Source organism: Phoenix dactylifera, chromosome 1 (assembly GCF_009389715.1).
Source record: "Phoenix dactylifera cultivar Barhee BC4 chromosome 1, palm_55x_up_171113_PBpolish2nd_filt_p, whole genome shotgun sequence".
NCBI lineage: Eukaryota > Viridiplantae > Streptophyta > Magnoliopsida > Arecales > Arecaceae > Phoenix > Phoenix dactylifera.
Window position 1 is genome coordinate 16,197,700 of NC_052392.1, and position 27,864 is coordinate 16,225,563.

Below are 27,864 nucleotides of genomic sequence, written 5' to 3' on the forward strand. Positions count from 1 at the left end.
TCAAGGTTTGGAGGCAAATACACAACTATTGCACTCTCACACACAATCAATTGCTAAGCTAGAATCCCAAATGGGTCAACTAGCCAATGCATTAAATAAACGAGAGGAAGGTAAGCTTCCAAGTCAACCAATGAGTAATCCTAGGGGACAATATGTGACTCAAGAAACTCGACTAAATCATGAGCAAGCTAATGCTTTGACTACCCTAAGGAGTGGACGTATAATAGATAATAAGGTTGGGGAGGGTAACAATAAGGAAGATGAAGAAGAGGAGAGGAATATTTCACATGAAAATCCAAAACCTTCTTCAGCTAGTCCACCATCTGTCACAACCCACATTCCAAAGGCCCCATTTCCTGAAGCTCTTACTTCACCCTCTCCATTTGGCAAAAAGGGAACTTCATTAGAAGAGATGATAGAGGTCTTCAAACAAGTTAAAATCAACCTCCCACTCCTTGATGCCATCAAACAAGTTCCCTCCTATGCCAAATTTCTCAAAGACCTTTGCACCCAAAAGCAAAAATCTAGGACACATGTGCCTAAAAAGGTCTTACTTACTGAACAGGTAAGTTCCATTCTCCAATACAACACCCCTCCAAAATTCAAAGATCCTGGCGCTCCCACTATTTCCTGTGTCATAGGAGATAACTCCATTGACCGAGCACTCTTAGATCTAGGGGCAAGTGTGAATCTTCTACCCTATTCAGTCTATGAAAAATTTGGGTTAGGTGAATTAAAACCTACCTCGGTGTCCTTACAATTGGCTGATCGATCTGTGAAGATACCACGGGGGATGATTGAAGATGTTCTTGTCAAGGTAGACAAATTCTATTTTCCAGTAGATTTTATCGTCCTTGACATGGAACATGTGCCCAACCTAAAAAAACAAATCCCTGTGATTCTTGGTCGTCCCTTTTTAGCGACAGCCAATGCATGCATCAACTGTAGAACTGGGGCAATGGATATATCATTTGGAAACATGAAAATTAAATTGAATGTGTTTCATGCCGCTGACCAACATGTGAGGGAAGACGAGTGTTGCCTAATTGACGAAATGGATGATCTTGTAGAGGAAGCCCTTCCCTATATCTTAGCCGATGACCCCTTACAGGCATGTCTGGCCCATTTTGACATTGACAACTTTGATATAGACAAGGCCATAGAAGAAGTTAACATCTTACTTGACAATCAATCTCCTGTGGGTTCTCTTCCTTGGAAGAGCCGACCTGAACCTCTTCCTCCCATTGCTAGCGCACCACTTTGTCCTTCCATTGATTCACCACCTAAACTTGACTTAAAGCCACTTCCAACAAATCTTAAGTATGCCTTTCTAGGACCAGAAGATAGCCTCCCTGTAATTATCGCAGCTAACTTATCTACTGAACAGGAGGGTAAACTTTTGAGGGTGCTAGAAGAAAATAAACATGCCATAGGATGGTCTGTAGCCGATTTGAAAGGGGTTGACCCCTCTGTTTGCATGCATCGAATTCATCTCGAAGATGATGCAAAGCCTACCCGAGAAATGCAAAGAAGACTCAATCCTAACATGAAGGAGGTAGTCAAGAAAGAAGTGGTGAAGTTATTAGATGCCGGAATCATTTATCCAATTTCTGATAGCAAGTGGGTGAGTCCGACACAAGTGGTACCCAAGAAATCAGGTATCACTGTGGTTGAAAATACGGAAGGAGAATTGATACAAACACGCACAACCACGGGTTGGCGCGTGTGCATTGACTATAGAAAACTTAATTCAATGACTAGGAAGGACCATTTCCCTCTACCTTTCATAGATCAAATTTTGGAACGGTTGGCTGGTCAAGGTTTCTACTGTTTCTTAGATGGTTATTCTGGATATAACCAAGTACCTGTCTACCCGGACGATCAAGAGAAGACCACCTTTACTTGCCCATTTGGGACATTTGCATATAGGAGGATGCCTTTTGGACTATGTAATGCACCCGCAACTTTTCAACGATGCATGATGGCCATCTTTTCAGATATGGTGGAAAACTTTCTAGAAGTGTTCATTGATGATTTCTCAGTTTTTGGCCTATCTTTTGATGATTGTCTAGACAATTTGACCTTAGTTTTGAAAAGATGTAAGGAGACCAACCTAGTATTAAGTTGGGAAAAGAGCCATTTCATGGTTCAAGAAGGATAGTTTTAGGACATATCGTATCCAAGAGGGGCATTGAAGTAGATAAAGCCAAAGTCGATCTTATTTCCAATCTCCCTCCACCCAAAACTGTGAAACAAATCCGATCATTCCTTGGCCATGCTGGTTTCTACCGTCGCTTCATTCAGGATTTCAGTAAGATTTCCAAACCCTTGTGCAATCTTATGGCCAAGGACACTCCCTTTGTCTTTGATAAAGCATGCGAGGAGGCATTTGAAAATCTTCGCTCGAAATTGACCACTGCACCTATCATACGGCCCCCTAATTGGACCCTTCCATTTGAACTAATGTGTGATGCATCCGACTATGCTATTGGGGCAGTCTTAGGGCAACGGCTAGATAAAGTACCTCATGTCATTTACTATACTAGTAAAGCACTCTCAGATGCACAATTAAACTACACCACCACTGAGAAAGAATTGCTAGCGGTAGTATTCGCACTAGACAAGTTTCGATCTTACTTATTAGGATCCAAGGTTACCGTATTCACTGATCATGCTGCCCTTCGACACCTTCTTGCAAAGAAGGATACCAAACCCCGTCTGATTCGATGGATTCTTTTACTACAAGAATTTGACCTAGAAATTCGTGACAAGAAAGGAACTACAAATGTCGTAGCGGACCACTTATCTAGGATTCTTCTTGAGCCCTCTTGTGAAAATACCTCACCCTTGCACGATTCTTTTCCAGATGAACAATTATTTGAGGTACAAAGAATAAAAACGCCATGGTTTGCAAACATAGTGAATTACCTTGCCATAGGACGAATTCCTGATGATTGGTCAACTCAAGATAAGAACCGATTCTTTTCACAAGTAAAGTTCTATTATTGGGATGATCCTGATTTATTCAAGTATTGTCCCGATCAAGTCATCCGTCGATGTGTCCCTGAATGTGAATTTCAAAGTATTCTTTCATTCTGCCATTCACAAGCTTGTGGGGGACATTTTGGGGGTAGAAAACTGCAGCAAAAGTTTTACAAAGTGGATTTTATTGGCCCACACTTTTCAAAGATGCCCATAACTTTTGCCAAACTTGTGAACGGTGCCAACGGATGGGTACCATCTCTCGTAGAGATATGATGCCTCTCAATCCTATTTTAATTGTAGAAATCTTTGATGTCTGGGGTATTGACTTCATGGGCCCTTTCCCACCATCTTTTGGTTTCGAATATATTCTGGTAGGGGTTGATTATGTTTCAAAATGGGTAGAAGCTATCGCACTAAAACTAATGACCACAAGGTTGTGATTAAATTTTTACATGAAAACATCTTTTGTCGTTTTGGTACACCCCGAGCCATTATCAGTGATGGGGGATCTCATTTTTGCAACCGATCTTTCGAGGCTTTGGTTCGCAAATATAACATCACCCACAAAGTTGCTACCCCATACCATCCCCAAACGAGTGGACAAGTCGAGGTGTCCAATAGAGAGTTAAAACACATCTTAGAGAAAACGGTACGTCCCGATAGAAAAGATTGGTCTCAAAGGATAAATGATGCACTCTGGGCTTACCGTACCGCCTACAAAACTCCTATTGGCATGTCCCCCTACCGATTAGTTTTTGGTAAAGCTTGTCACTTACCGGTAGAACTTGAACATAGAGCTTTCTGGGCTATAAAAAAATTTAACTTAGACATGGCAGTAGCTGGTCCTCACCGAAAACTCCAACTAAGTGAACTTGAAGAATTGCGTAATGAGGCTTATGAAAATGCTAAAATTTATAAAGCAAGGACTAAGGCTTTTCATGATAAAAATATTAACCGTAAGTCCTTCGAACCTGGTCAAAAGGTTTGGCTGTTCAATTCCAAGTTGCGACTCTTCCCGGGTAAACTTCGCTCTAGGTGGGATGGACCATTCGTAGTGAAAAAAGTTTCTCCTTATGGTGCAGTAGAGATCCAACACCTCAATGGTGGACATGTTTTAAAGGTCAATGGTCAAAGGTTAAAACCTTATGTAGACTGTGTTGCCGACGGGCAATTGATCGAATCCCTTAATTTAACGAACCCTGTTTATCAAAATAATTAAGGACCCACTGTGTCTGGCTGAAGACAATAAACTTAGCGCTTGTTGGGAGGCAACCCAATTCTCTTAGATTATTTCTTAACATTGAGGACAATGTTAGGTTTAGGTTTGGGGGTATTCATCTTGATTTTCATCAAAAAAGTTAAAAAATAAAAAAAATCATCTTTTAAAAAAAAATTAAAAATATTTTTTTTAAAAAAAATATGTTTATAAAATAATTATTAAAAAAAGTTTTGTTAAAAAAAAAAAACCTAATTTATATACATTTATGCGAGAATGATAAACACACAAGGTATATAAAATCTAAAAAGTCCAATGACTAGTGGGAAGTAATACAAATTTAAGTTCTTTTTATTAAGTCTCTCTTAGGGAGTTGTAAGCTAATTAATACTTTGGAATTTCACTACACACTGGCCGACCCTTCTAAGGTCTAGGCTCGATATTATGTTGAGAGTATGGTAGCAACCTTGGACCCTGATGAATCATACTTATCTAATCCAAAAAAAAAAAAAAAAAAAACATTAATAAAAATGGATTTAGTCAGGAACATCGAAAAGGGCTACCTATTGTCAAAGGTCAAGTGGGCTTGTGATGAGAACTCCGAGCATAAGTCCGTAGGGGAGTCTTGATGCCCGACACCTTATGCCAACTGGTGTGAGAGTTGTCGACTGATTGCTCGTTACACGGAAAAATCACCACAAGAGTAAAAGTGCACAATTTATATATCTTTCTTTAAAAAAAAAAGAAAAAAAAAAGAAGAAAAAAAATGTTGTATTGACCGAAAAGACAATAGTGTGAAAGCCGTCGTTGTAAAAATTCGAGTAAACTGGAATATTACAGATAAAGCCCGTGAGGTACTAAAGTAAACATCCACAACTCTCGAAATCCTGCAGATAAGATGATTTTGAATCAGTGAGTAGGTCTTTTCGACCAATCCTTGGAAATTACTAGTATTAACAATATTTTGGAGATCCGAACCCTTAGCTTGTGTACGGTCCAGATTTCACCGAGCACTCCAGTATAAATAAGTCTTACAACTCCCTAACGGAAACTTAATGACTTCAACTTGAATTGCATCTTGACCTAGAATTTGGGCTGACTTAGTAAATAAAACCGTGTGTGTTTTGAAATTCTTATCATTTATGTATCTTGAATTAGATTTTAATATAAAAAAGAAAGAGTTTTTGAAATTCTTTACTAGTATGCATTTGAAATTTGATTTTCACTTAATAGATCAAAAAAAAAATAATAAAAAAAAGAATAAAAATAATAATAAAAAAAATATAATCATAACAATAAATGATTTATTTTAATATTGAAGTTTGTGGGTATCTTCACTGGAAACCCTCACGAGACTATAACTCGTCCACTAGGGTAACCTAGGGGTTTAAAGCCTTGTTGCATATGGTAAATGCAATCGCGATGCCTGCGAAAGTGAGTTAGAGTTCCTTCTTTTCTAATTTTATTTTGCTCGAGGACTAGCAAAATGTAGGTTTGGGGGTGTGATAAGTGCTAAATAATGTACAAATTTATCTATTTTACATAGCACTTATTATTATTGTTATGCACATATTTTAAATATTAACAGAAGAAAATGTGTTTCCCCTCTCATTTCATTTGAATAAATTATTAGAGGTAATTCAAGTTTGGTTTAATTTTCTATATTAATTTAGTCTAATGTGTGTGCAGGTCGAGTCATCCCATTCACGAACTAGTCTCAATCTGTTCCATGTGTGGACTACTTTCTCCCACATGTGCATGAAGCTACCCATTCCTTTGTCCACGTCATATTTCCCGTGTGCACCAAGCTTCCCAACTTGGCAAAACAAAGGCCTCTCCCATTTTCTCCACGTGTCCAAACTTCCTTTATTTTAGATTCAGAACAAAGCCCTTCCAACCTACCCGAGTGGACCCCAACCACTTTTCTTAAAAAGGAAGAAGAAATATAAATAATAAAAAAAATTCATATATCCTACTCATTCCCGTATTCATCTTCCATGTCAATTTCTTTTATCTTCTCCTCCCCTGTTTTGGAACAAGCCGCATGATCATCCTTTCCGCATCCAATCCAGCGCCCAAAGATTTTATCCCAGCTCACGAATCATTTCTTTCCCCTGTTCCACGTCCTCCCCTCCCCCGCCTTCGCGATTCAAAGCTCAACCTCCAGCCATCCCGAGCTTCACGGATCTTCTCCGCATCCTCCCAGCGTATTCCCTCCTTCCATGAATAACTCCCAGCCCAGCCATACCCTTGATCGCCCCCGGATCACGTTAAATAAAGAATCAAAACCCCTGTTTCAAGATCCTCTCCGCTTCACCGAGCCTCATCTTCGCCCAGATTCATTCCAAGAAGAAATCCTTTCTCCTTCCCAGCGCTGAAACGGGAGACCTTCTTCCCAAATCAGCCAGCCGGTGACTTCTTTCCTTCCCAGCACACCGAAGCAGATCGTCCCGGATTCCTCCCGGCGATACCGCACCGCGTCCCCATCTTCCGGATTCGAGAGCCCCTGCATCGCGCCTCACGGCCGCTCTAGCATCCCACGGATCATCCATTTCCAGCAGCGGTCCCACGGCGCCCTCCACGGATCCTGCGCCCGTCTGCCATCTTCCTTCTCCATTTGAAGATCCCGTACCAGCATCGCTTCCAATCCGGTGATCCCGAAATCCCAGCACCATTTCCGCTCCAGCCGTCCGCGTTTCTCCCATCGCGTGCCAGCAGCCCACCTTCCGCTTCAGCTCCCAGCACCGCGTCCGTGAATGGCATCCTTCCGTGATCAGCGTCCCTCTTCCGTGATGCAGCAACGCACGCTCCTCCCGGCGAGTCCGTGATTCCAGCCATCCACGTGCTTGCGGGGGATCTATATAAGGGAGCCATCAGCAAGAGAGAGAGCAGCTCGGTTGGGGGTGGAGTCCAAGAGAGGAGAGCTCGGTTTGAAGAAACAGAGGATACTCTGTTTCGGTGAAGAAGAAAAGAAGCCACCAGCCGAGAGAAAGAAATAAAAAAAAAGAGAGAAGAGAGAGGGGGGAAAGAGAATAGTTGTGATATTTTGGGAATAATGGGAGGTGATCAATTTCATTTGAAGATGGGAGGTCGTCCGGAAGCCATGCTCGGCTAAACGTCTAGTCTAGGGCTGGATGAAGCCCTAGCAATGTATCAGGGCAATTGTGGTTCTTATTTTTTTTAATTATTTTGGAGCCTGTTTAAATTCTTCTTTAATGAAATATTTCTCTTATGATGTTTAAACCTTGAGCATGCCATTTACTATTCGTGTTTGCTAAAGTAGTCTAAGATAATCCATGCCTAGGAAGATGAGGTGTGCTGCACCCTAGATTAGCATACTTAGGTAGACACTTCATTCTATACCGAAGATGGATTTTCCTAACACTCTTTATGCTTTTATTTTAAAAGGCTTGTAGCCAATATTGCATGCCTCTCCAAAAGATAAAAACTAAGAACACAATCCTTGATGCAATGCTATGTGGTGGATTCCAAACCCTAGATCTATTTACTTTGATAAAATTTCAATTCGTACTCATAGATTAATTTAGTTAAATCAAGTTAGCAAATCCTTCTTTTTGATTTATTTTTAAAAGAAAAATAACTTGTCTCCAATCCCTGTGGACCGACACCCGTAATCACTATCCTACGGGATACGTGCTATTGCGTGGTTTATTTTCAAAATTGAAATAACCGATCACCGCCCCATCGGGTCGAGGGACCCTCATCATGAGTTCGCCGTACGAGGCGATCTCGGAGATCCAAGGGGCGCCATCCCCGCTGCAGCCGCTTCGGGATACGTAAGGACGCAGACCCCATCATAAGCTCGCCGATTAAAGCGACCTCGAAGCGCCAAAGGGCGCAGGTTCCGTTATAAAAGCTCCAAGACGCGTAAGGGTGCGGACGTGATTCCCTCCAACTTCAATAATAATCTCTACTTCCCGCGTCCGAGCCTGCAAGCTGCTCGAACTCGGAAGTCGGAGGGTAGTGTTGGGGGAATATGGTTTTGCCCCAGCGACATAATTACCCCTAAGAAGTCGCACAACCGCCGACCTTGGACAGCCGAAGTCGGCGTCCGACCTTGGAACGTCCGACCTCAGAACCTCCGACCCGGAAAATTTCCGACACCCGAGGTCTATTCTTGTCGACCACCTACTACGGTCGTACCCCTCCGAGGTCCGGCCGAGGGCCATATCCTGCCACTGCCTGGCATTTATTGCGCATGACCCCTGCAAACCCCCGGTTCACTCAACCATTAATGCGGATCTCCGGCTTACTCCACCATTAATGCGGATCTCCGGCTTACTCCACAATTAATGCAAATCTCCGGCTTACTCCACAATTAATGCGGATCTCCGGCTTACTCCACAATTAATGCGCGTGGCTCCTGTTACCTACGGACCCGCAGCTCTCCACGGCAAGTCAGCCCAGCAGAGTCCAATCAACTATGATAAGTCTCTGATCTCGGCCTTACCTCCGACATCAATGCAATGATTCGCCCGATCGCGTGCCAGCTCGGGTCGTACGACGACCTCACCTCCGACATCAATGCAATGATTCACCCGATCGTGCGCCGATCCGAGCAACATGCCGAGCCGTACAATGGCCTTGCCCCATCACATCACAGGTAAACCAACCCCCCTATAAAAGGGAGCCCTTGCTCCTCAGAGGGGGGTTGGACACACCATACACTACAGATACTGTTCCTGCTCTTTTCCTCAAACACAATCTGCCCCCCTTTGACTTAAGCATCGGAGGGCCGGCGCCGGAAGACCCGGCCACCGGCTTTTCTGCAGGCACCCAGACGGAGGACGCCGCCCGCCGACGGACCGCCACTCCCCTGTGAGCACCTGCCGCTCCCTCTCTTCGACCGACGATCGCCCCCGGGTCCAATTTCCAGCAACACCAAGAAATAAAATTAGTTTCAAGAACATGAAAATGCAATGCTAGTTATATGATAACTGAGTAAATATGCCCATGAAGATGCAAAGATAGTCAGCGAAATAAAATTAAAGCTATTAGATAGCGGGCAATTAGTAAATAAAGATTGCTAACAAAAGAAAAAGAAATGATTAGAACGTGGCTAGTAACATAAATTTGAGCTCTAGTCTAACTCATCTTGACAATCCAAAGATTTTTTTTTTTCACACACTTATGTGAGCATGCGTGCCTAGGAAAGGAGCCAAGTTTGAACATGTCTCAAAGATCATTACTTGTAAATGCGTTGGAACGCTTTGATTATAGAGCTTAATAGTGTTCAAATTTTTTCATGCTTAACTCATTGAACAAGTCAGCTAAGCTTGAACATATCTCCTTAAGCTTGGTTAGCCTAGACTGAAAAGTGAAAACCCACGTTCATATAATTGGTCAAATCTAAAACCCTTATTACCTCACAAGGTGCGCTAGTGGCAAGCAGCGGAGTGTGGCCAGCTGGCTGAAATCAGCCTAAAAATAGGGCCGACGGCGGGGTACGAAAGCCTAATCATAGGTTAACGGCCGAAAGTGCCGGTGATGATGGTGGTAGGAAAAAAAAGGAAAAGGAAAACAAGCTAAGTCAAAATAGAGGATGCATATAGAAGGGTTTTCTTTATCATTTTCCAATGGATTTCTCAAGAAGTAGTAAAATCTAAAAAAAGGAAAAATAAGGAAATGGGAGACAAAGGCTTACCTTGGTTCCAACGAGCTCTCCGACCTCGATTTCTGGCAACCACAAAGCTAGGAAACGGCCAGAAAGAAGAAGAAAGAGGGAGAAAGAGAGAAGAGCTCGTAGATGGAGGGTTGTGGAGGAGAGGGGTTCTTATTTACTGAGGAAACTTAGGATTCTGGTCGCGTTAGGTCTCTGATTCCCATTCAAAGCTGCCGAACGAGAATTTAAGTCTCTTCTGCTTCTTGTCACATATGTAACATACATTAATTGGTCCAACCATGGGCCAAGCTCTACGTCAGGCCGACCAAATGGATGGAGCCCGGATTGAGCCTTCATAATGTATATGGGTTTATATGTGTGTGTGTGTGTGTGTGTGTGTGTGTGTTATTTTACTCCCATGTCTTACGTCAACAATCCCTCCTTGCTTGATGTCATCATCGTTGCAAGTCAACTTTCATGATTCATGCAGACGTTACATGCACCCAAGGAGGACAGTGACTGAAGCCAGTGGAATCAAGATGGAGGGGAATAACTTGATTTGAGGTCAGATAAATCCATTGTTTTCCGTCTCATCATTAATTTAGATTGCCATCTGTAGTAGACTGGCATCAATTTCACCATCTAGGAAACTTCTCTGAGTAGGCGCCTTTTCGACAGAGTGGCTTTGGGTGCCCAAGGTAATGCATGACAAATTTTTGAAACTAGCTCAAGAAGGAAAGATAGGGTGATTTATTAGAATATCACCGTGGAGGCATACAACGATCCTATTTGATCTTTTCAATCGGGGCGGTAGAAAAGTCCAGGTCATTGACAACCCCTACCAACTCAGAGGATGGTTTGGGCTCGATAGATACATACATACATAACACATACATACACTATATATAGTATGCATGTCTGTATTTATGTATGTATGTATATATGTGTGTATATGTATATATGTATGTAAATATATATACATATATACACATAAATATACATATATATATATATGTCATTTTTCAAGTTCGGACATAATATGATCATGCTACCGAGGGTACAATCCATGCTAATACAAAGCCAACAATCATAATCAGTCTGTTTATATTTTCTAAAATCATGTTTCATTGAATTATATTTTCTTAAATCATAATACATTTGCTTTTAAATCATACATAAATAAATTGGTTGAAAAGCATTAAATTACATTATTGAATTTATAGTCCATATACTACAGGAAAAAGGACCTATCCCGACGCTTTTTTGGACCTTTAGCAACGCTTTTTAGCGTCGGCTAAAGTACCGCCGACGCAAACAGAAGCGTCACCAAAGCGTCGGCGACATTTGGTGATATCGCCGACGAAAAGCATTCTTCAACCTGGATATCATCAATCAGGATAAGGATAGTTCGAAAGCTGCAAAGGCAGGAAATCTGGAGGCCAAGGGAGATCTATAGATTGAGGATATTTTGAAAAAGGGGGGGGGGGTGATTCCTCCTAAAGATTTCAATTCAATTGAAATTTGGTTATTCACGATGTACGATGATCCCTTTTAAGCATCCATGGCTGAATGGTTAAAACGCCCAACTCCCTTCCTTCTAGGAAAAAGGCTCTCTTGCTTCTTTTGCTTTCCCACCCGAGCCACCGCTCACATCACAGTAGTCGTAGTTGCGTAAAGGCCGTCAGTCGGGGTGCGACCATGGAGTGGAAAAAGTTTTTCCCGACGCTCTTGAGAAGTGTTGTAAAATGTCGATTTTTAGCGACGCTTAAAAGCATCGCTAACGCCAAAAAAAAAAAAAAAAAAAAAAAAAAAAAAAAAAAAAAAAAAAAAAAAAAAAAAAAAAAAAAAAGGGGCATTTAGAAAAGAACGCCCAACACAGGCTTCCCAAATATTTATATTTGGCCACCGTATTAATTGGCCACCGCCTCATCTGCCCTCCCAGCAGCAGTAGAGGCTCGGCCCTTTTCGTTTCCGTTCTTGACCCACGCCGGAGTTACGGCTCGCCACCTCCAGCAGAACCGTTGCTACGAATCCAAAACCCCAACTCCAACTCCACCCTCCGCAGGGGAGGTAGCTCCGAGCGCCACCAGTCTCTTCGGTTCTTCCACCCCCCCAAGCCTTCTCTTACGTGCTCCGACCACCTCTCATCCTCCTCCCCGGATCCCGAGGAGGCGAAGAAGATGGGGTACCAGAAGTCCAAGAAAGCGGAGCCCATGGGCCGACCCCCGAAACGAAGACTGCAAGAGCAAGAAGAAGAAGAAGAAGAAGAAGCACAAGAAGATAGAATGAGAGGATCGAGAATATTACCACCACCCTTTTCTTGGTGGTGGTGGTGGTCGGTTTGCGGTGTTTGGAGTGAGGTCGGGTGCTCCGCCGCCTCCTCCTCCTCCTCCTCCTCCTCGATCGTGTTCAGATCGATCCCCATCCTCTCCCTCCCAACACCCCACGCCAAAGAGAAGCAGAAAGAAGAATGGAGAAGCCCAAAGGTACAGTAGATAAAGAAAAGGGGAGAACGGGTGGGGTCTCCAGTGTGGGACTACAAGAAGAAATTCGGCTGAGGAAGCAATGCTGCGTGGATGGAGCGGCTGGGTGAAAAAGGAGGGATCAGGGGAGTCGGGCCCCTTTTGGCCTCCGACGACGCTTTAAAGCGTCGTCGTATCTAAATTTCACCCCACACTAACAAGAAGCGTCGGCGAATTTCGAGCGGGGGCCGAAATTCAACGACGCTTTTTGTTAGCGTCGGCGGGGAAGAGTCGGCAAAACCATATTTTCTTGTAATGATATAAAGCATTCACAATAAAAATAACAGTCATGGAATCATTATTTTGCGATAATAATGAATTTTATAATATTGTATGTTCGATCCTTAATTTTAAGAAAGCATAATATCATCAATAATTAATATTATTTATAGATTTCATATAAATCATAAACATGAAAAATAGGTGAAATTTTGAAAAGTGTTAAGAAGTGCCAGGACTAGTTACCTCTTTCGCCTTAGACCTTTAAACTTTACTACGCAAATCTGCTAAACCAATTTACAACATTAGAAGCAACATTAATTCTATTCAATGATTTTATTAATATTAAAATAATAAAAAAAAGGAGACAATTGGCCGGATGACGATGTTTGGCAATTCTAGATAGATCAGATCTAAACGATTCGATCAATGAATCATAGGACATATGCTCGATCAAGGCCAAAATTGTTCAACAAGGTTCATCGTTAGTGGGTTTCAGAGACACTCGATAGAGATGAGGGCGATCGGTCCAACAGACTGCTCGGTGCTAGAGCGGTTCAGGGTCTCTTTACTAGGGTCAATTTGGGTCCAAAGAAAAGAAAGATGGTATTCTTCATTAGGGTCCATATATCTGCTAGAGAGAGAAATAGAGAGAAAGAAGAGAAGAAGAGAGATAAACAAGCCAAGGAAAGAGAGGGATAGGTTTCTCCTTCATTTTTTTGGCAACATAGAGGAGGAGGAAGACCTCTGCTTCTGATTCCTAAAGGAAGAATAAGAAGCGGAAGGAAGGGGGTGGTGATGGTTCGGCAAGGCGTGGCAGTGGCGGGCAGCAGAGATCGGCCGGCGGTGACTGCCGACTAGTTAAAATCAACTCAAAAATAGGGCCAAATAGGGGGGATTCTTAGCTCGGTGGATTTCGAGTCCCAACCTTTGTCCTGAGGTGAAGGCTCCAGTGCTGACCGAGGATAACAACCGAAAGTGGGGATAGCAATCGCGCGTCGGGTCGAGTCAGATATAGGATGGATTGGATCCGGGTCGGGTCAACAATTCATTAAGCCAAATCTGACTTATTTATTAAATAATCAAAAATTTAAATCTAAATATGACCTGTGGAGGGATGGAGTCTTATTTGTATAGAAGACCTAGGATTCCGGTGTCCCTAGGTCTCTAATTCCCATTCAGCGTCATGAGAGAGGAACAAAGCTTCCCTTGAGTGTCTTCCGCTTCTTGTCGCACAGGTAGCATGTGCCGGGCCTACCATGGGCCGAGTCTCAAGTCGGGTCGATCAAGTGAATCGGGCCATGTTTTGTTGTCACCAGTTCCTTCTTCCTTGATGTCATTGTCGTCGGAAGTCAGCTTTAGCAATTCATGCAGACGTTACATGCACCCAGAAAGGACAGTGACTGAAGCCAGTGGAATCAAAATGGAGTGGAATAACTTGACTTCAGGTCGGATAAATCCAATTGTACCCGTCTCATCATTAATTTACATTGACGACCTGTAGTAGACTAAAGGGTCAATTGGACTGTCATGATTTGCTTTTGCTCCAAACATTTCTAGACGCTACCTCAACTTAATAATGTACAGAGCGCCCATGGTCTATACAACGTCAGGCCCCACCTCCACCATCGAGGAAACTTCCATGAGTAGCCGCCCTTTCGACGGAGGGCCTTAGTTTGGGAATCCTAACTCGACAAGGAACTTGGGACGAATTCCCAGTATCTCTGATACCTTATTCTCTCATGCGCTTTTATCTGGACAAAAGTTTATAGATATACGATGAAAGTATACATATTACTCTCATATTCGTGAAATTATTTTTATTCATAAGTTTTGTGATTTTTTTTAACCTAGTAGTTAATTATTGAAAACTTGAGTTTTATACACCGGGGATGATCATAATCCTATGAATTAATGTCCTAGCCTATTATGATCCAGGATAACCAACCCTTGGACTCTTAGACAAAGGCCAGGTCAATTTTCTTGTTCTCCCCTTCTCTCAGATGGAGAGATAAGCGCATGTAATTAATTATCCAATTTTAGATTTTTGGAATGCGTCATCCAAGAATCGAGTCAAGAACCTGGTTTCTGGGCAGAAAAAGTTTGATCATCATCACAAGCTTCAAAAATGTCAGTGAATACAGAATCAAAATGGCATCCATCGTCACAATGCTTAATTATTGATTATAAATTGGTATAGCAGTGCTATGAGTTGCTCATTATTCAAGGTTGACACGATAACAAAGTATATGAACTCCAACAACAAAACAGGAATTACAGGAGCAGAAATTATATTCTATAACGCTTAGCAGCCACCTTGCAAATGCTCTTTGAAGGTTTATTTGCTCAGCTTCGCGGAGGAAAGAGTTGGGGAATCCACCCCATTTTTGTCAATAAACTCAAAAGGATACAGAGGAAGTAGAAGCTTGCAAATAGTATTGGAGTATTATGATCCACAGTTTGGAGGACCAATGAAGCTGGAGAATAAATGGATCATAGAGAAGAGAAGAGGGGGACACCAGGCAACGTGGCACCAGCATCAACGACGAACACATTTCCCGACACATATTCTGATGAATCATGGATCAGATACCGGACCAAAGACGTCAGTGCCGGATCCGACGTGCCCAATGTTTGCAAGGGAACAGTCTTCTTGGTCACTCTGTCAAGCCATTCTTTCACCATGAGGCCCTTTGTTATCTCAGATTTAAATATTCCAGGACTTATAGAGTTCACTCTAATATTATGCACTCCAAGCTCCAGAGCCATAACCTGTTGGTTAGAATTTAAGAAGACAAAGAGGGGAAAACGGTATAGTTATTTCAAAGCTTAATATCAGAAAAATAAGGACTGAAAACATCTGAAGAAATTTGAGAAATAAAAATCTTCTTGGTGAAGCTGTGAATGGTGTTTTGCAAAATTCTCCATTCACGATACCAAAGTTGGTCTAACAGCTGATGTTACTCAAATAAACAGACACCGAAGTTACCCTGGTAAGCGCGTTGACCCCTGTTTTGGATACAGAGTAGGCAAGATTTCCAGGCAATTGCCCACGTTCTAGACCGTTGATCGACGAGATGTTGATTACTGATCCTTTCTGCTTTGTGTCACGCATCCGTTTGCAGACATGCTTGGATACTAGCCATAAGCCAGTTAGATTTGTGGCCATAAGGTCGTTCCATTCCTCTTCAGGCCACTCCAGCGGAGAATATATACCGCCTGAGAAACATAAACAGTTTGAATCGGAAATAGCAATAACCAAGGAAAAAAAGAGGTGCGAGTGGAGCAGCAGCAATTAGCTAGTCATCAGATGTGGAGAGAGAAGGAGGAAGAAGAAGAGAAGATGAGGGGGAAGAAGAAGTACCAGACTTCTCACTTGAGTTTCAGGGAAAAAGAATCTATTTTTATTTAATCATTTAATAATTCTAAACAAGTGCATAAATTCATATATATATATATATATATATATATATATATATATATATATATATATATATATATATATATATATATATATATATATATATATATATATATATATATATAGGATTAAGAAATAACAAAAAGATTCCTAAAAAAAATAGTTTTATAAAAATCTTAAAATAATAATATGCAAACAAGCTCAATTAATATAAAATAAAATAACATAAAATCAATTTAGCCACAACGAAAAATGGTTGGACCATCCTTCTGCGACGACCGTGGCTCTGGGTAACAGACGGTCCGGTACTAATTTTTGCACAAGAAAAAGCCGAAAAATTATATATCATAGTGGATAAGGGAATTCGGTTCTGCTAAATTTTTCTTTAGAAGCTCCATGCATTTAATAATTTTTCACAGATTAGCAGATATCCATCCATCTCATTGGTTGGATCGATCCACCTAGTATATATTGAGTTCTAAATAACTCTGTTACCGTTATTCCCTACATTATGATTCCGAACGAACTCCCACAGAAGTTTGAAAGCGAATAAATAGCTCTTATCTGAACATCACTGACCACCTAAAAACGCAAAAACAAGTAACTCAAATATCGAGATTACCTCGTATTCCGGCGTTGTTAATTAAAGCATCGATCCGGCCGAAGGCATCCCACGCCTTCTGCACCGAAGCCTCTATCGCGGAGCTGCGGGCGCTGACATCAAGCTCGACGGCCACAGCTCGGACGGCGGAGGCCTCTGGGCCGGACGATGACAGAGACAGCGATCCAAAGCTATTTATCTCGTCACACAGGGATTTCAGTCGGCCGGTCCGCCTCGCAGCCGCGACAATGTTGCACCCAGCCCTGGCAAGGTCGAGGGAGAGCTCCCGGCCAATGCCGGAGGAGGCGCCAGTGACCATCACCACCTTCCCTTCCAGTCTCCGCCATGGCTGATCCGTCGCTCCCTCTGCCATTGCTAATCTCTCCACCACCTCGCTCCTTAGCTTACTTATTCCTCTCTCTCTCTCTCTCTCTCTCTCTCTCTCTCTATTCTACTCGATGGCTATAGCGGGGAATGGGGACTGGGACTTATATAGGAACCAGCGGCGGTCAAGCGGCGAACGGTGGCACACGCCCTTCCTAATGCGCGCATAAAAATATTATGAGTGTTACGACAGATCTGGTCGTCAATTTGTCGATGATGTAGAGGGATGGATAAGATGGACTGATGGAGGGGACCGGACGGCAGATAAGGCGCCCGTATAAAAATTTTATGGTCGAGTAGAAGGATGGCGTCGAGCGGGATGTTAATTATGGTAAAGGAATTAATAAAAGCAGACGACGGAGATGGCGTCGCCATGAGAATGGTTTGGTTGCGTCAGCTCACACGTGGGATTCCACATGATTGTTTTGAAAATGGTAGGTGCAAAAATCTGATTTGAATTTTTTGACTCCATACCATGGCCTGTTGCGGGCACAGGCACTAGTGCACAGCTCACTGGAAACATGCAAAAGAAACCATGTATAGAGACATTCTGAGATTGTCTTATCGAGAAATCATGACGGTCCACGTCAGGCACCACCTCCACAGTCAAGGAACCTAACCTGAGTGCCCAAGGTACTGCATCATTTTCTTGAAACTAGGGAACCTGGATATTCAGGTACAAATAGGCCGAACCTAACTCTAGTCCTTATACAGGACAAATAGGCAGTCGACATATAATTTGGTTCTGACTCAAAAAATTTGAATCCAAATTAAATTTGAGTTGGATATAAATAATTCGAAAGGGTACGGCTGTGTCTGTGAAGCACAAAACAATCTTAATAATTTTTTTTTTGATATTAAAAGATAAAAAATTACAAATTAGATAAGATTGACTGGCTGCTAAAATAGCATGGAAACATGAAAAAGCAACATCAAAGTATAGAGACATCGAACGAAAGGATGTGAGAATGTCTTATGGGGAAATCATGACGGTCAAGGAACCTAATCTGAGTGGGCACCATGTGGATGGAGGGGCTTTGTTTTGGGTGCCCATGGTAATGCGGTATTTTCTTGAAACTAAGTCAAGAAGGGAACATGGGTATATAAATCGGCGGAACCGCATGGAAATCCGAGATTGCTCCACCAGCTTGCTTTTCTGGCCGGCGCCCACCGATCCGACGGCGTTATCCAGGGGTGACAGCTTGGGCGGGTTAAAATGTTACGGTCCAGTCGACTGCACGCGGGGGCGGCAGAGCCAGACAGGCGACAACACGTTGGGTTAGGCGCGCCGAGGGCGGCGGAGCGAGACAGGCGACAACACGTGAGGTGGGGGCGGGAGAGAGAGAGAGAGGCGAAGACGGGTTCGGGTAGCGAGCCGGCCAGTGAGAGACGGCAGGGTGTATTTTGTTAATTGGGCTTTCAATGATACCCGAGCCCAACTAAATCCTTTCAGGCCGAGGCCCAAAATCGCGCTAAGCTGAATCCGATGGCCCCTTTCCAACCCAAATCTGGAACGCGATGAATGTTGCGGCCCATCTCTGGGATAACTGCCAAATAAGTCGAAAGTATAGTCTATGGCGTTTCTCGGCCCCACAAGGTTTAATACAGAATCGGATCGGCTCCATGATTATAGGTGAAATCCAACATCAAGCTAGAATGTCTTAAAAACTCATGAATTATAAATATTTTGGTAATATTGAGCAATAATAAATAAGTTTTTTTTTTTTTTTTTTTTGCATGTATACTCTCCTAAATATTAGAATTTACACATATACTCTCCCAAAATTAATATTTACATATATACCCTCATTAAACAGTTGTTTTGTATATATATATCCTCATTTTTCTTTTCTTTTTTTTTTTGTGTATGTACCTATGCCATCTAATGTCGTTAAGAATTTAACGGTTTAAAATTAAAATAACGAAAATATCTTTAATGGATAAACATGCAAAAAGAAATGTTTATAAGGGTATACATACAAATAGCAATTTTGGAGGGTATTCATGCAATTTCATATATTTAGAAGGATATATACGCAAAAAAAAAAAATCTTAAATTTTTGCATAAATACCCTTCTAAATATTAGAATTTTTCATGAATGCCCTCTTAATTGATATTTATTCGCATGCCCTCACTAATTCTGTATGAGTACGTTTGATATAGCGATTCAGCTAATGCAATTAGCCAAAATTATATTTATTTAAATTAAAAATTAATTAAAATTATGAAAGTATCTTTTTATTCATGAAGTAGGTAACAGGTTAACATGTCTTACTAAAAACTAATATCTCTACTTTTTTTGACAAATTTTTTGATCTCTCTCAACCCTCTTTTTCACTTCTCTGTCCGAAATCAAAACGATTCTCTTAACTCCTTTCTCCACCATAAATATTTCTTCATTGTATCCTTTTTTACATGAAGATGGTCAGATCCTGCCTTTAGCTTTATGAATTATTTAAAAAAAAGTGTTGTAAGAGATTTGCCACATTTATTTTTTAGTGTATGAGATTTTCAATGTTTATCTTTTAGAGTTGAAAAATTTTTCATGTGTAGGCCTGTAGCTGATTAAATTACTGTGACAAGATGAGCCCCATACACTAGATCTTTTCTACTTTTAGAAAATTGAAGATCCAAATAAAATTAGCTTAAGGTACACAATGTAAAGGATGGCCTTCTAGCATATTGCTGCAAAGGTTGTTAATAAGTTTGAAGAATTCGAAGTCCTTTAATAATTTTGTTTGGGAATAATTAATATTGTTCTTCCATCCATAAGAATAAAAGTAGCAGGGAAGCTTGATCATTACAATCTATCGTGCACTTTTAAAATATTCTAATTATTTACTATATTCTAATACATGCTCTCATATATACTTCTATAACAATAAATATTTTAAGCTATGTTTCGATGAAATAAAATATAGTGGTTACTATAAATGAATAAGAATAAAGCAGAATAATCTTATGATTGATGAAAGAACTTCTATAACTCTTTTTGTTATCTAATTATCGAATCAATTTTTTTCTTAACCAATATTTTTATGCAAAATATTGAGGAGCGGGCACTAGATAAATCCGAGTATTAAAATAGGTTGAAGTAGAAAAAAATAAAATTAGAATTTTTTGCATGTAAACCCTTCTAAATATGTAAAATTTTATGAATAGCCTCATAAAGTATTATTTGCATATATACCCTTATAAATATTTTTTTGCATATCCACACATTAAGGGTATTTTAATTATTTTTAATTTTAGACCAGTAATTTCTTAACAATGTTAGATGGTGTAGACACATATGCAGAAAAAAAGAAAAATGAAGGGTATAAATGCAAAACAAGTATTTTATAAGGGTGTATATATAAATATCAATTTTGAAAAAATATTCATGCAAATTTTAATATTTAGGAGGATATGTGCACAAAATATCCTAAAAATAATGAAGAATATATAGATATCATAGATTCAATAATGACCATTATATCAAAATTAAATAGAGAATAATATTACCAAAATGATTACCTAATATTCCAACTTGACCGAGTCATGATCTTACAAAAAATGAGAATGTGGTTCAATTTTTTTGACTTGATGACCTAATTGAATCATAAAAGATTTAACAAGTTCTAACCAAGTTTTGATCTTCTTTTTAAATAAATTTTTGAATGCATATCCTTCAAAATATGAGAAATTTTATGAATACCCTCATGAAGTTGCTATTTACGTGTATATCCTTTTTTTTTTTTGCATATTTATCCATAAGGATATTTCAGTTATTTTAGTTTTAAGTCGTTTATTTTTTAACAATGTTAGATGGTTCGAGTACATATGCAAAAAAACAAAAAAAGATTATATATGTAAATAGCAATTTTATGAAGATATTCATGCAATCTTATATATTTAAAAGGATATTACATGCAAAAAATTTAAAAGAAAAAAGAAAAAAAGAAAACCATATACAAGAATGGTATTGAGCACTATAGTCAGCCATTCATCCTCGAGTCATGGGCGCTATATACAGCACGTTAAACATGTCCCTCAGCATAAACCATAAATTATAACTTACCAAACAAAATTCAATATATTTCAAATCTCGTCATATTTGAAATGAGCATTGGTCCATCATTCAAATGTTGGGTATTATTAAGAAATAAATAAATAAATAATGTTGCCGCTAGTCTCCGCTCAACTCTCTAATCCTACATAGCAATCAGGATAGACAAGAAGCAGATCGGTGTCAAGTGATCATTCAGCCATTCTACAAGCGTCACATGTATCAATGGTGGATTAGACATCGGGGAGTGCACAAGAAAGTTTAGCAAAATTATTATTATTGATTGCTATCTTCAGCAAACTAAGGTTGTAAACCCAACAGTAAGAGGCTTCAGATTGTATTTTTATGCGAAAGAATAATTCACCTTACGACGATTACCATTGGATCATGCATTGACCACTTTAAAATATATGCAGGTGGATGAAAGAAAAGTTCAAAGTGCTTACGAAAGAAGACCAATCATTCTTTCACGCGAAAGATATAAGCTGAAGCCTCAATAAGAATGGCAATATCAATATAGTTGATACGTCCACGAAGACATGCACATGTCATAGCGTACAGATGATGAGGGCTAGCCAAGTTCCTTCTTCCACCAAGTTCAAATGATTGTTAGGGTGAAGTCATTTTGAAGTACAGAAAGATCTCATTTCTGCCAAGCCTCTCTTTTCTGGAGCACACCAAATGGATGAATAGCAATTCTGGCCTCAAGCTCATGGCTACAAGTCTAGAAACTCATAGCCCCATCCCATCTATGGAAACACATGATGCCATTAAACGGACAATGGAAGTGTACTGTTCTGAAACTCCACCTTCCTCTGAAAGGAACAAGGAACCAATCTCCCTCCCCGGAGGCCTCTTTGGTCATTTTGATACGCACGCTTTAATTAGCGTAAGATGTGACAAAAACCTAGCTTCGATAAAAGATGGCAAGTTTGTACCAAGACATGGGAAAAGGGTCAAAGCTTGTGGTACTAGTAGCTTTTCAGTTGGGCGCCCTAATTCAGTAAACTTTGAACTGAAGCAATTAAAGAGAAGGCTGATGATGTTATCGGATTCCATCGCCGATCAATCTCCATCACCTTTTCTTTTTTACGTGAAGTACAGCACGTGCCATAAGACCCCAACCATTCGCTAACATGTAATGCCGGCATCTTCTTCATCTGGCCTAGAATAAAAATTATTAGTGAAGGATGGTAAAGTTTTTTCCCCTGGCAAATATTTATAATCTCAGGATTTTATGTTTCAATGTTGTAAAGTATGATCATTGTTCCACAATTAATTGATATCTCTTTGTAAGTAAAACAATATGTAGATAATGTGATCAAATAAAACTCTTGGTACCTTGATCTCTCTTATATGATGAACAATTATGATATAGGTTAATTTTAGTAATTATAGTTGTTCCTAGATGTGTAAGATAAGCCTCTTTGCAACGTGTTATTAATCAACAAAAAAAAGTTCATAAATATAAGCATATGATGTTTTAGATGCCAAAGTAAGAGGTTTAAAGCAAAGTTGACCGAATCGGTACCGAGACCCGTACCGGTCGGCGTCTAGTACAGGTCGGTACTGATTTGAATCGAATCAAATCGGATAGAGGTTCTGTCCGATTCTGGTTGGTTTCAGCCAGAGCCAATCAGGTTCCGGTCCCTAGGAAGTCGGAACCATTCTCTACCTGAACTGACCAGTTCGCCTTGGTTCAACTTTTTTTTGGTTTAAAGAATTAATATTCTAGCTAGGTTTCAAGCCCCATCTTTATCTCTCTCAAAATTAAAAAGCTTGCAGTCTAAGCTTCATCTCTAATTAAACATGTACAAGGGGAGAGAGAATAAGAAGTGGTTAATATTGAGCTTAGGAAGATGGGCTTGTTTCCTTAGTTTTTCTCTACTTAGATACGTAATCATGGGTACCTTTCAAAAGAACCTCAAACCTAGAAAGTTGAATGTTTTGGAATGCTTTGCAGACGATATTTGACTTAAGAAAATACTGGAATAAACAAGGACGATATATCACGATTTTCCATGTGTTTGGTAAATCTCTGGTACAGACATGAAATCCTTTGGGGTTCACCTACTGTTACTGCTCCCGCTGCTTTGTTTCCTCTTTTCCAGAGATTCTCTTCACATATGTTAATGTCAGAGAAGCCACACCAACCTTCTCCTCCTGCCCAACCATCCTCAAGACGCCGTTCTAGAACCTTTGAAATAATGCCATCATCTACATGAATTAACTAGAGGAAAGGGTCATCTCTCATCCTGAAGCAAAGCCAAAGTTACTTACATTCTGAGCTCGACCAGCGGCACATAAGCCATGTTCGTCGACCAAGTTTGGGTTGTAACGTAATTGGATGGTAAGAAAAAAAACGAGACGGCAAAAGCAGTACAATTAGCTGGCTTTAGATTCACAAAAATGATTAGGATTAAGGCTTAATCTTTCCCTAATTAAAGAGGAGATATAATGAGTTAACAAACTAGAGATGAAAAGTTACAAACATATGGATAAAGAAGCCAACCAACGTTTTCTGAAAAAGGGGCCTTCTGTTATTTGGTTCCACTTGAGTGGCATTTGTGTGGCCCAACCTGTTTATAAGGTCATTTGGGGGTCACAAACTGAGGTGCTGGACCTCATGGCTCACCAACCCCATCTGAATTCCCTGCACTCTCTCAACCCTTTCACGGTGAAAACACCATACCCAAGTTCAACCTCTAGCAAGATAAAAACCCTGCTTCAATCCTATGTCTTTCGACATGTGTGCCATGTATTCCATGCCATCATCAATGCCAGGTCCATGGTCATGGAGCTTCTCAACGAGAAGAATAGCATGGCCGCCAACCACACCATCAAGCTAAGGAGGAAGAAAAATAAGAAGCTCCTTGGTTCCATTAGGATGCATTTCAGCTGGTCCTCTTCGCATGTCATACCCATGCCGGAGCCTGCAAGCATGGAGGTCTTCGGCGCGAGTCACATGTACTACGACCCGACATGGAATTCGATAATTTCTACTGAGGAAGGCGATGAAGACATTGAGCTGCCACTCTCTGGGTATCTTCATTGGCTTGAGGAGAAGAATTCTGAGGCTTCAGTGAGGGATGATGATGGGAGTGAGATTGACCAGCTTGCGGAGAAATTCATCGCGAGCTGCCATGAGAAATTTAGGTTGGAGAAGCAAGAGTCTTATAGAAGGTACCAAGAGATGCTTGCTAGAAGCATATGAAGAGTGATAAATGTAGTACTGTGGTAGTCTTAGTCGCTGAGCTTTTGGTGGTGGTAAAGTAAAATAGGTGATGTGGGTTGAGCTGTGTGTTTCTCGTCCTACTTTTTGTCTTTCTTCTTAGTTTATGTATGGGCTGTGAAAACCGTAGAGTTGATGACAATTTGGAGGCCCTACAGGTTGATTAGAGATGCTAAGTGCAGTTGTTACAAGTTGAAAGTTTTTCACTCTTATATTATATGGTCATTGGTATCTCTTCCAGCCGACATCAATACAAAGCATTCTCTCTCTCTCTCTCTCTCTCTCTCTCTCTCTCTCTCTCTCTCTCTCTCTCTCTCTCTCTCTCTCTCTGTGTGTGTGTATATATACACACACATACATAGACGCTCACAACTTCCCCCTAGACCTAGTTGCTGCCGAAGTTCCATCTACAAATGGATAAGACTTTTATCTTAATGTATATAAATTGTTGAAGGAATGGAGCAATACCCAATATCTTCTTTTAGTTGGGTATTGCTCCATTGTTTGATTCAATAGTGGTGTTTTGCACACAACACACAAGTATTAGTATATCTATGTATCTCCCTCTACCCCATCCTCTCTTTCTCATTTGAGGTGCTGTTTATTTCCCCCTAAACTTGCGAGGTTCAAATCTGGGGGCATATATTAGGCTTCCAAAGTTAAAAATGTTTCCTCAGTCATGACTTAAAAGTTAATCACTTTAAGAATGGGTAAAATGTTAGGTGAACAAGAATCAGGTATACATATAAAAACATGTGCAATTCGATCAGTAGTATACATTTTTCAATAAGCATGAAATTTCCCATATATTTTGCAAGATCAGATTATAATGAAGCATTAAACTACGGTGGGTGAGCTTGATTAGATGTGAGTTGCAACAAATAGCTCAGGTAGAAAATATCCCGGTTTTAGTGTTGCTAGTTGCTGTCTCAGTTTTATGTTACCAACCTGTTCATCTTTTGTCCTTATAAGAAATTGTCAGAAAGCGTGTATGAACGAGACCTAGTTCTCACACTAGATAAATCATAGCCATCAATCTATTTGAATTTGTGTTAAAACACAAATCCAGATAAACCAAATGTGAGGGCAGAATATATATTCTATGCTCTAGTGTGGGATGAGCCATTAAAGCATGAGGTACTATTTTACTTCTTCATGACTTCCAGACATTTTCTCTTACAGATAAGCAGGCTTCTGAGATGAAACATCTGCTCATGTAATAGCTAACTAGCATTGGTTACATGTAGAGGCACTTAAACAAAGTAATGGGGCTCCCTAGGTTCTATTGGATTCCCAAATGAAACTTTTTAGAGGCACACAAATGATGGTTCCATGACTGCAAGGCATGCGATCAGTTCCTGAGAAAATTTGGTAGAATGGCTCAACCAACTTTATTTTCGGGTGCAGTTCACACCCAAAACCAGTGCATCACAATTTCTCTTCTGTTTCGAACAGTTATCGGCCCCCAAAATCTTTTCTTTCCCTTCCCTTTTTTTTTGTGAATGGACCAAATCTTTTCCGATGTCATATCAATGTCATTGTATTGCTTTGTTCTTTTTTTTTTTTTTTTGAGAATATATTGGTTTGCTACTAGGGTTGAACATAATATTCTTGAAAGGGAACCCTGTCAAGCAATGCTTGGGGGGGTCCAAGATGCTTCTTTTCTTTTTCTTCTTTAATTATGCCCTTTATTCGGAATCACTGCTTTCCTAGTATCGAGAGCTTTAGCAGGAGCTAGTGGGCTTCTCTGTGCTGCCGAGGCCTCATCTTTTCTTTGCCTTTAGATTTGTTTGGGTAAGAGAGCAATAGGTGCTTCTGAACTTCGCTAAAATGGATTCTCTTGGCGAAAGGAAGGCTTTGTCTCAGGCATCTCTACAGCTGAGGCCAGATGGTTGGGCTCATGTGGGCTCTTATTAAGAACTTCCCCATGCTACGTACGTACTGGCCTTTGAGCTAGGACCATGCAAATTCTGAATATGCTTTTAAGGAAAGATTTATTTTTCTATTTTTAAGCGCCGAAGCTCCAGAAGAAGTGGAAGCCATGTGTTTGGATTGGTGAAGCGTGATATTTACAAACTACTGGTAAGGAACTACTTCCGAACTTCATTATACCTTCTTCATAGCATTTGCTATCGCAATCTCCTTCGTAAATCTTTATTAGCAAATTAAGACGTTTCATCCATCAATATCCACTAAACATGATGGTTAAGTTGTAGCCAAGGTGGCTTCATGTTGTTCAACTATTTCTAGCACCATCAGTTCGTCATTCTCAGGGGCTGTTGCTTGAGCTGCATGCAGCTCAAGCTATAATGACCTTGTTTGTATGGTGCTAGTGGTGGGGGTGGGGGCCAGAGGCAATGGGAGGAGGGTCAGGGCAGGAGAGGGAGGCGTCTCATGTGGAAGGAAGGAGGCTAAGGCAGGGGACATGGGAGGTGAAGGGGGTGGTGATGGGCAACGGTGGCGAGGGAGGGAGCCAAGGGAGGTGAAGGGGGTGGCAATGGGCCGGTAGCAACGAGCAGTTGAAGTTGAGGGCGGATGGAGTCAAGGTTGGGTGGACAAATTGGTTTCAGGAGGGGTGTTTTGGAGTGGGAATCACCTAAATTTTACGAAAGAGGCAAGAGGCTGCAACTCGTCTCGCGCCTGTTCCGGCCATGGCCCAAATAATCTGCAGGCAGCTTGAGGAGTCCAAACAATCCCTTAAAGGAAGTGCACATTTCTCTAAAGAATTGATGGATTTGAAAAACTAAGTTATACTCCTAGGTTGGCTCCTTGGACGGGAGGCTTGTCTTAATAACCATAGATTCTAGATTCAATTCTCTGATAATATTTTTATTAAAATCGAGATCCATAAAAATGCATCACAATCACCTATTACTCTGCATGGACCATAGGTAGACCTGTTCATCGGGAAGGCTGGGCCAGATCCGGGCCGGCCTTAGTTCAAGGTATAGCTTCCCAGCCTCCTAGCCCGATATTTACTTGGGCTTCAGGCTTCAGGCCGGGCCTCAAGCTTCCTGGACCTAGTGGAATGCTTTAGGCCCAATATATGTAAGTGAAGCTCTCGGCATGATTTGGCTGGTTGTACTCATGTTAGACTTATATGAATGAGTAGCCGTTTTTTACCCAAAAAAAAAAAAAAGCTCTCGGCATGCCGAAGAATTTCATGAAATATTTATATATTAAAATTAGTTTTTTTTTTTAATAGCAGGAGAGAAAGAAATGGAGAGGAGAGGAGGGGGAAGAGAAGAGAGTGAGAAAGGGGGAAAGCCGCCTCGTTCTTCCGTTAATCAAGTGAACCGGAACGGTGGCTACTTAATTAGATCGAACCGGGCAGGCTGGGTCACCAAAACCAGGTTCAAAAGGTGGGCTAGGAGTCACAAGGCTATATATGATATATATTATATATAAGATCCAAGCCCGATGGGCCGGCTAAAACTCAAGCCTGATCCATTGAACAGGCAGACTCATATTTCAAACCCGACCCGTGAGCTTAAAACGTAGGTCCAGTTCAAAATATTTTGGGCTTGAGCGAGTTGGACATGCCGTCCGGACCGTATAACCCGTAAAGAGCTCCTGTGAACTGCAGAGAGCCTGCTTCCCAATCACAGTTGC

At 40.9% G+C, this 27,864-nt stretch overlaps 3 protein-coding genes across 3 annotated transcripts in view; 1 reads left to right on the forward strand and 2 right to left on the reverse strand.

The window, feature by feature from the left end:
* LOC103705443 (2-(R)-hydroxypropyl-CoM dehydrogenase-like) overlaps positions 1–12,249 on the reverse strand; it is a 33,172-nt gene extending 20,923 nt beyond the window's left edge. The window contains 3 exon segments of the mRNA XM_039124923.1: positions 9,867–9,994; positions 11,141–11,202; positions 11,953–12,249. Coding sequence (XP_038980851.1) covers positions 9,867–9,994; positions 11,141–11,202; positions 11,953–12,249 — 487 coding nt within the window.
* Positions 12,250–14,713: 2,464 nt separating this feature from the next.
* LOC103718430 (3-oxoacyl-[acyl-carrier-protein] reductase FabG-like) lies at positions 14,714–17,028 on the reverse strand. Its single transcript, XM_008807256.4, has 3 exons — positions 16,609–17,028; positions 15,555–15,784; positions 14,714–15,337 (listed from the first exon to the last, which is right to left on the reverse strand). The coding sequence occupies exons 1-3, from the start codon at positions 16,958–16,960 to the stop codon at positions 15,059–15,061; spliced, it is 861 nt and encodes a 286-aa protein (XP_008805478.2). The 5' UTR covers positions 16,961–17,028; the 3' UTR covers positions 14,714–15,058.
* A 6,468-nt stretch (positions 17,029–23,496) lies between these two features.
* LOC103718438 lies at positions 23,497–24,234 on the forward strand. The gene has a single exon (XM_008807264.4). It carries the CDS (start codon positions 23,497–23,499, stop codon positions 24,232–24,234), a length of 738 nt encoding a protein of 245 aa, XP_008805486.2.
* Positions 24,235–27,864: the final 3,630 nt, after the last annotated feature.

Coding starts and splice junctions, on each gene's coding strand:
- LOC103718430 (XM_008807256.4), bottom strand. CDS start 16,960: ATGGCAGAGGGAGCGACGGATCAGCCATGGCGGAGACTGGAAGGGAAG. Junction 15,785..16,608: donor TAACAACGCCGGAATACGAG/GTAATCTCGATA, acceptor TATGTTTCTCAG/GCGGTATATATTCTCCGCTG. Junction 15,338..15,554: donor GGGTCAACGCGCTTACCAGG/GTAACTTCGGTG, acceptor TCTAACCAACAG/GTTATGGCTCTGGAGCTTGG.
- LOC103718438 (XM_008807264.4), top strand. CDS start 23,497: ATGAAAAGTTACAAACATATGGATAAAGAAGCCAACCAACGTTTTCTG.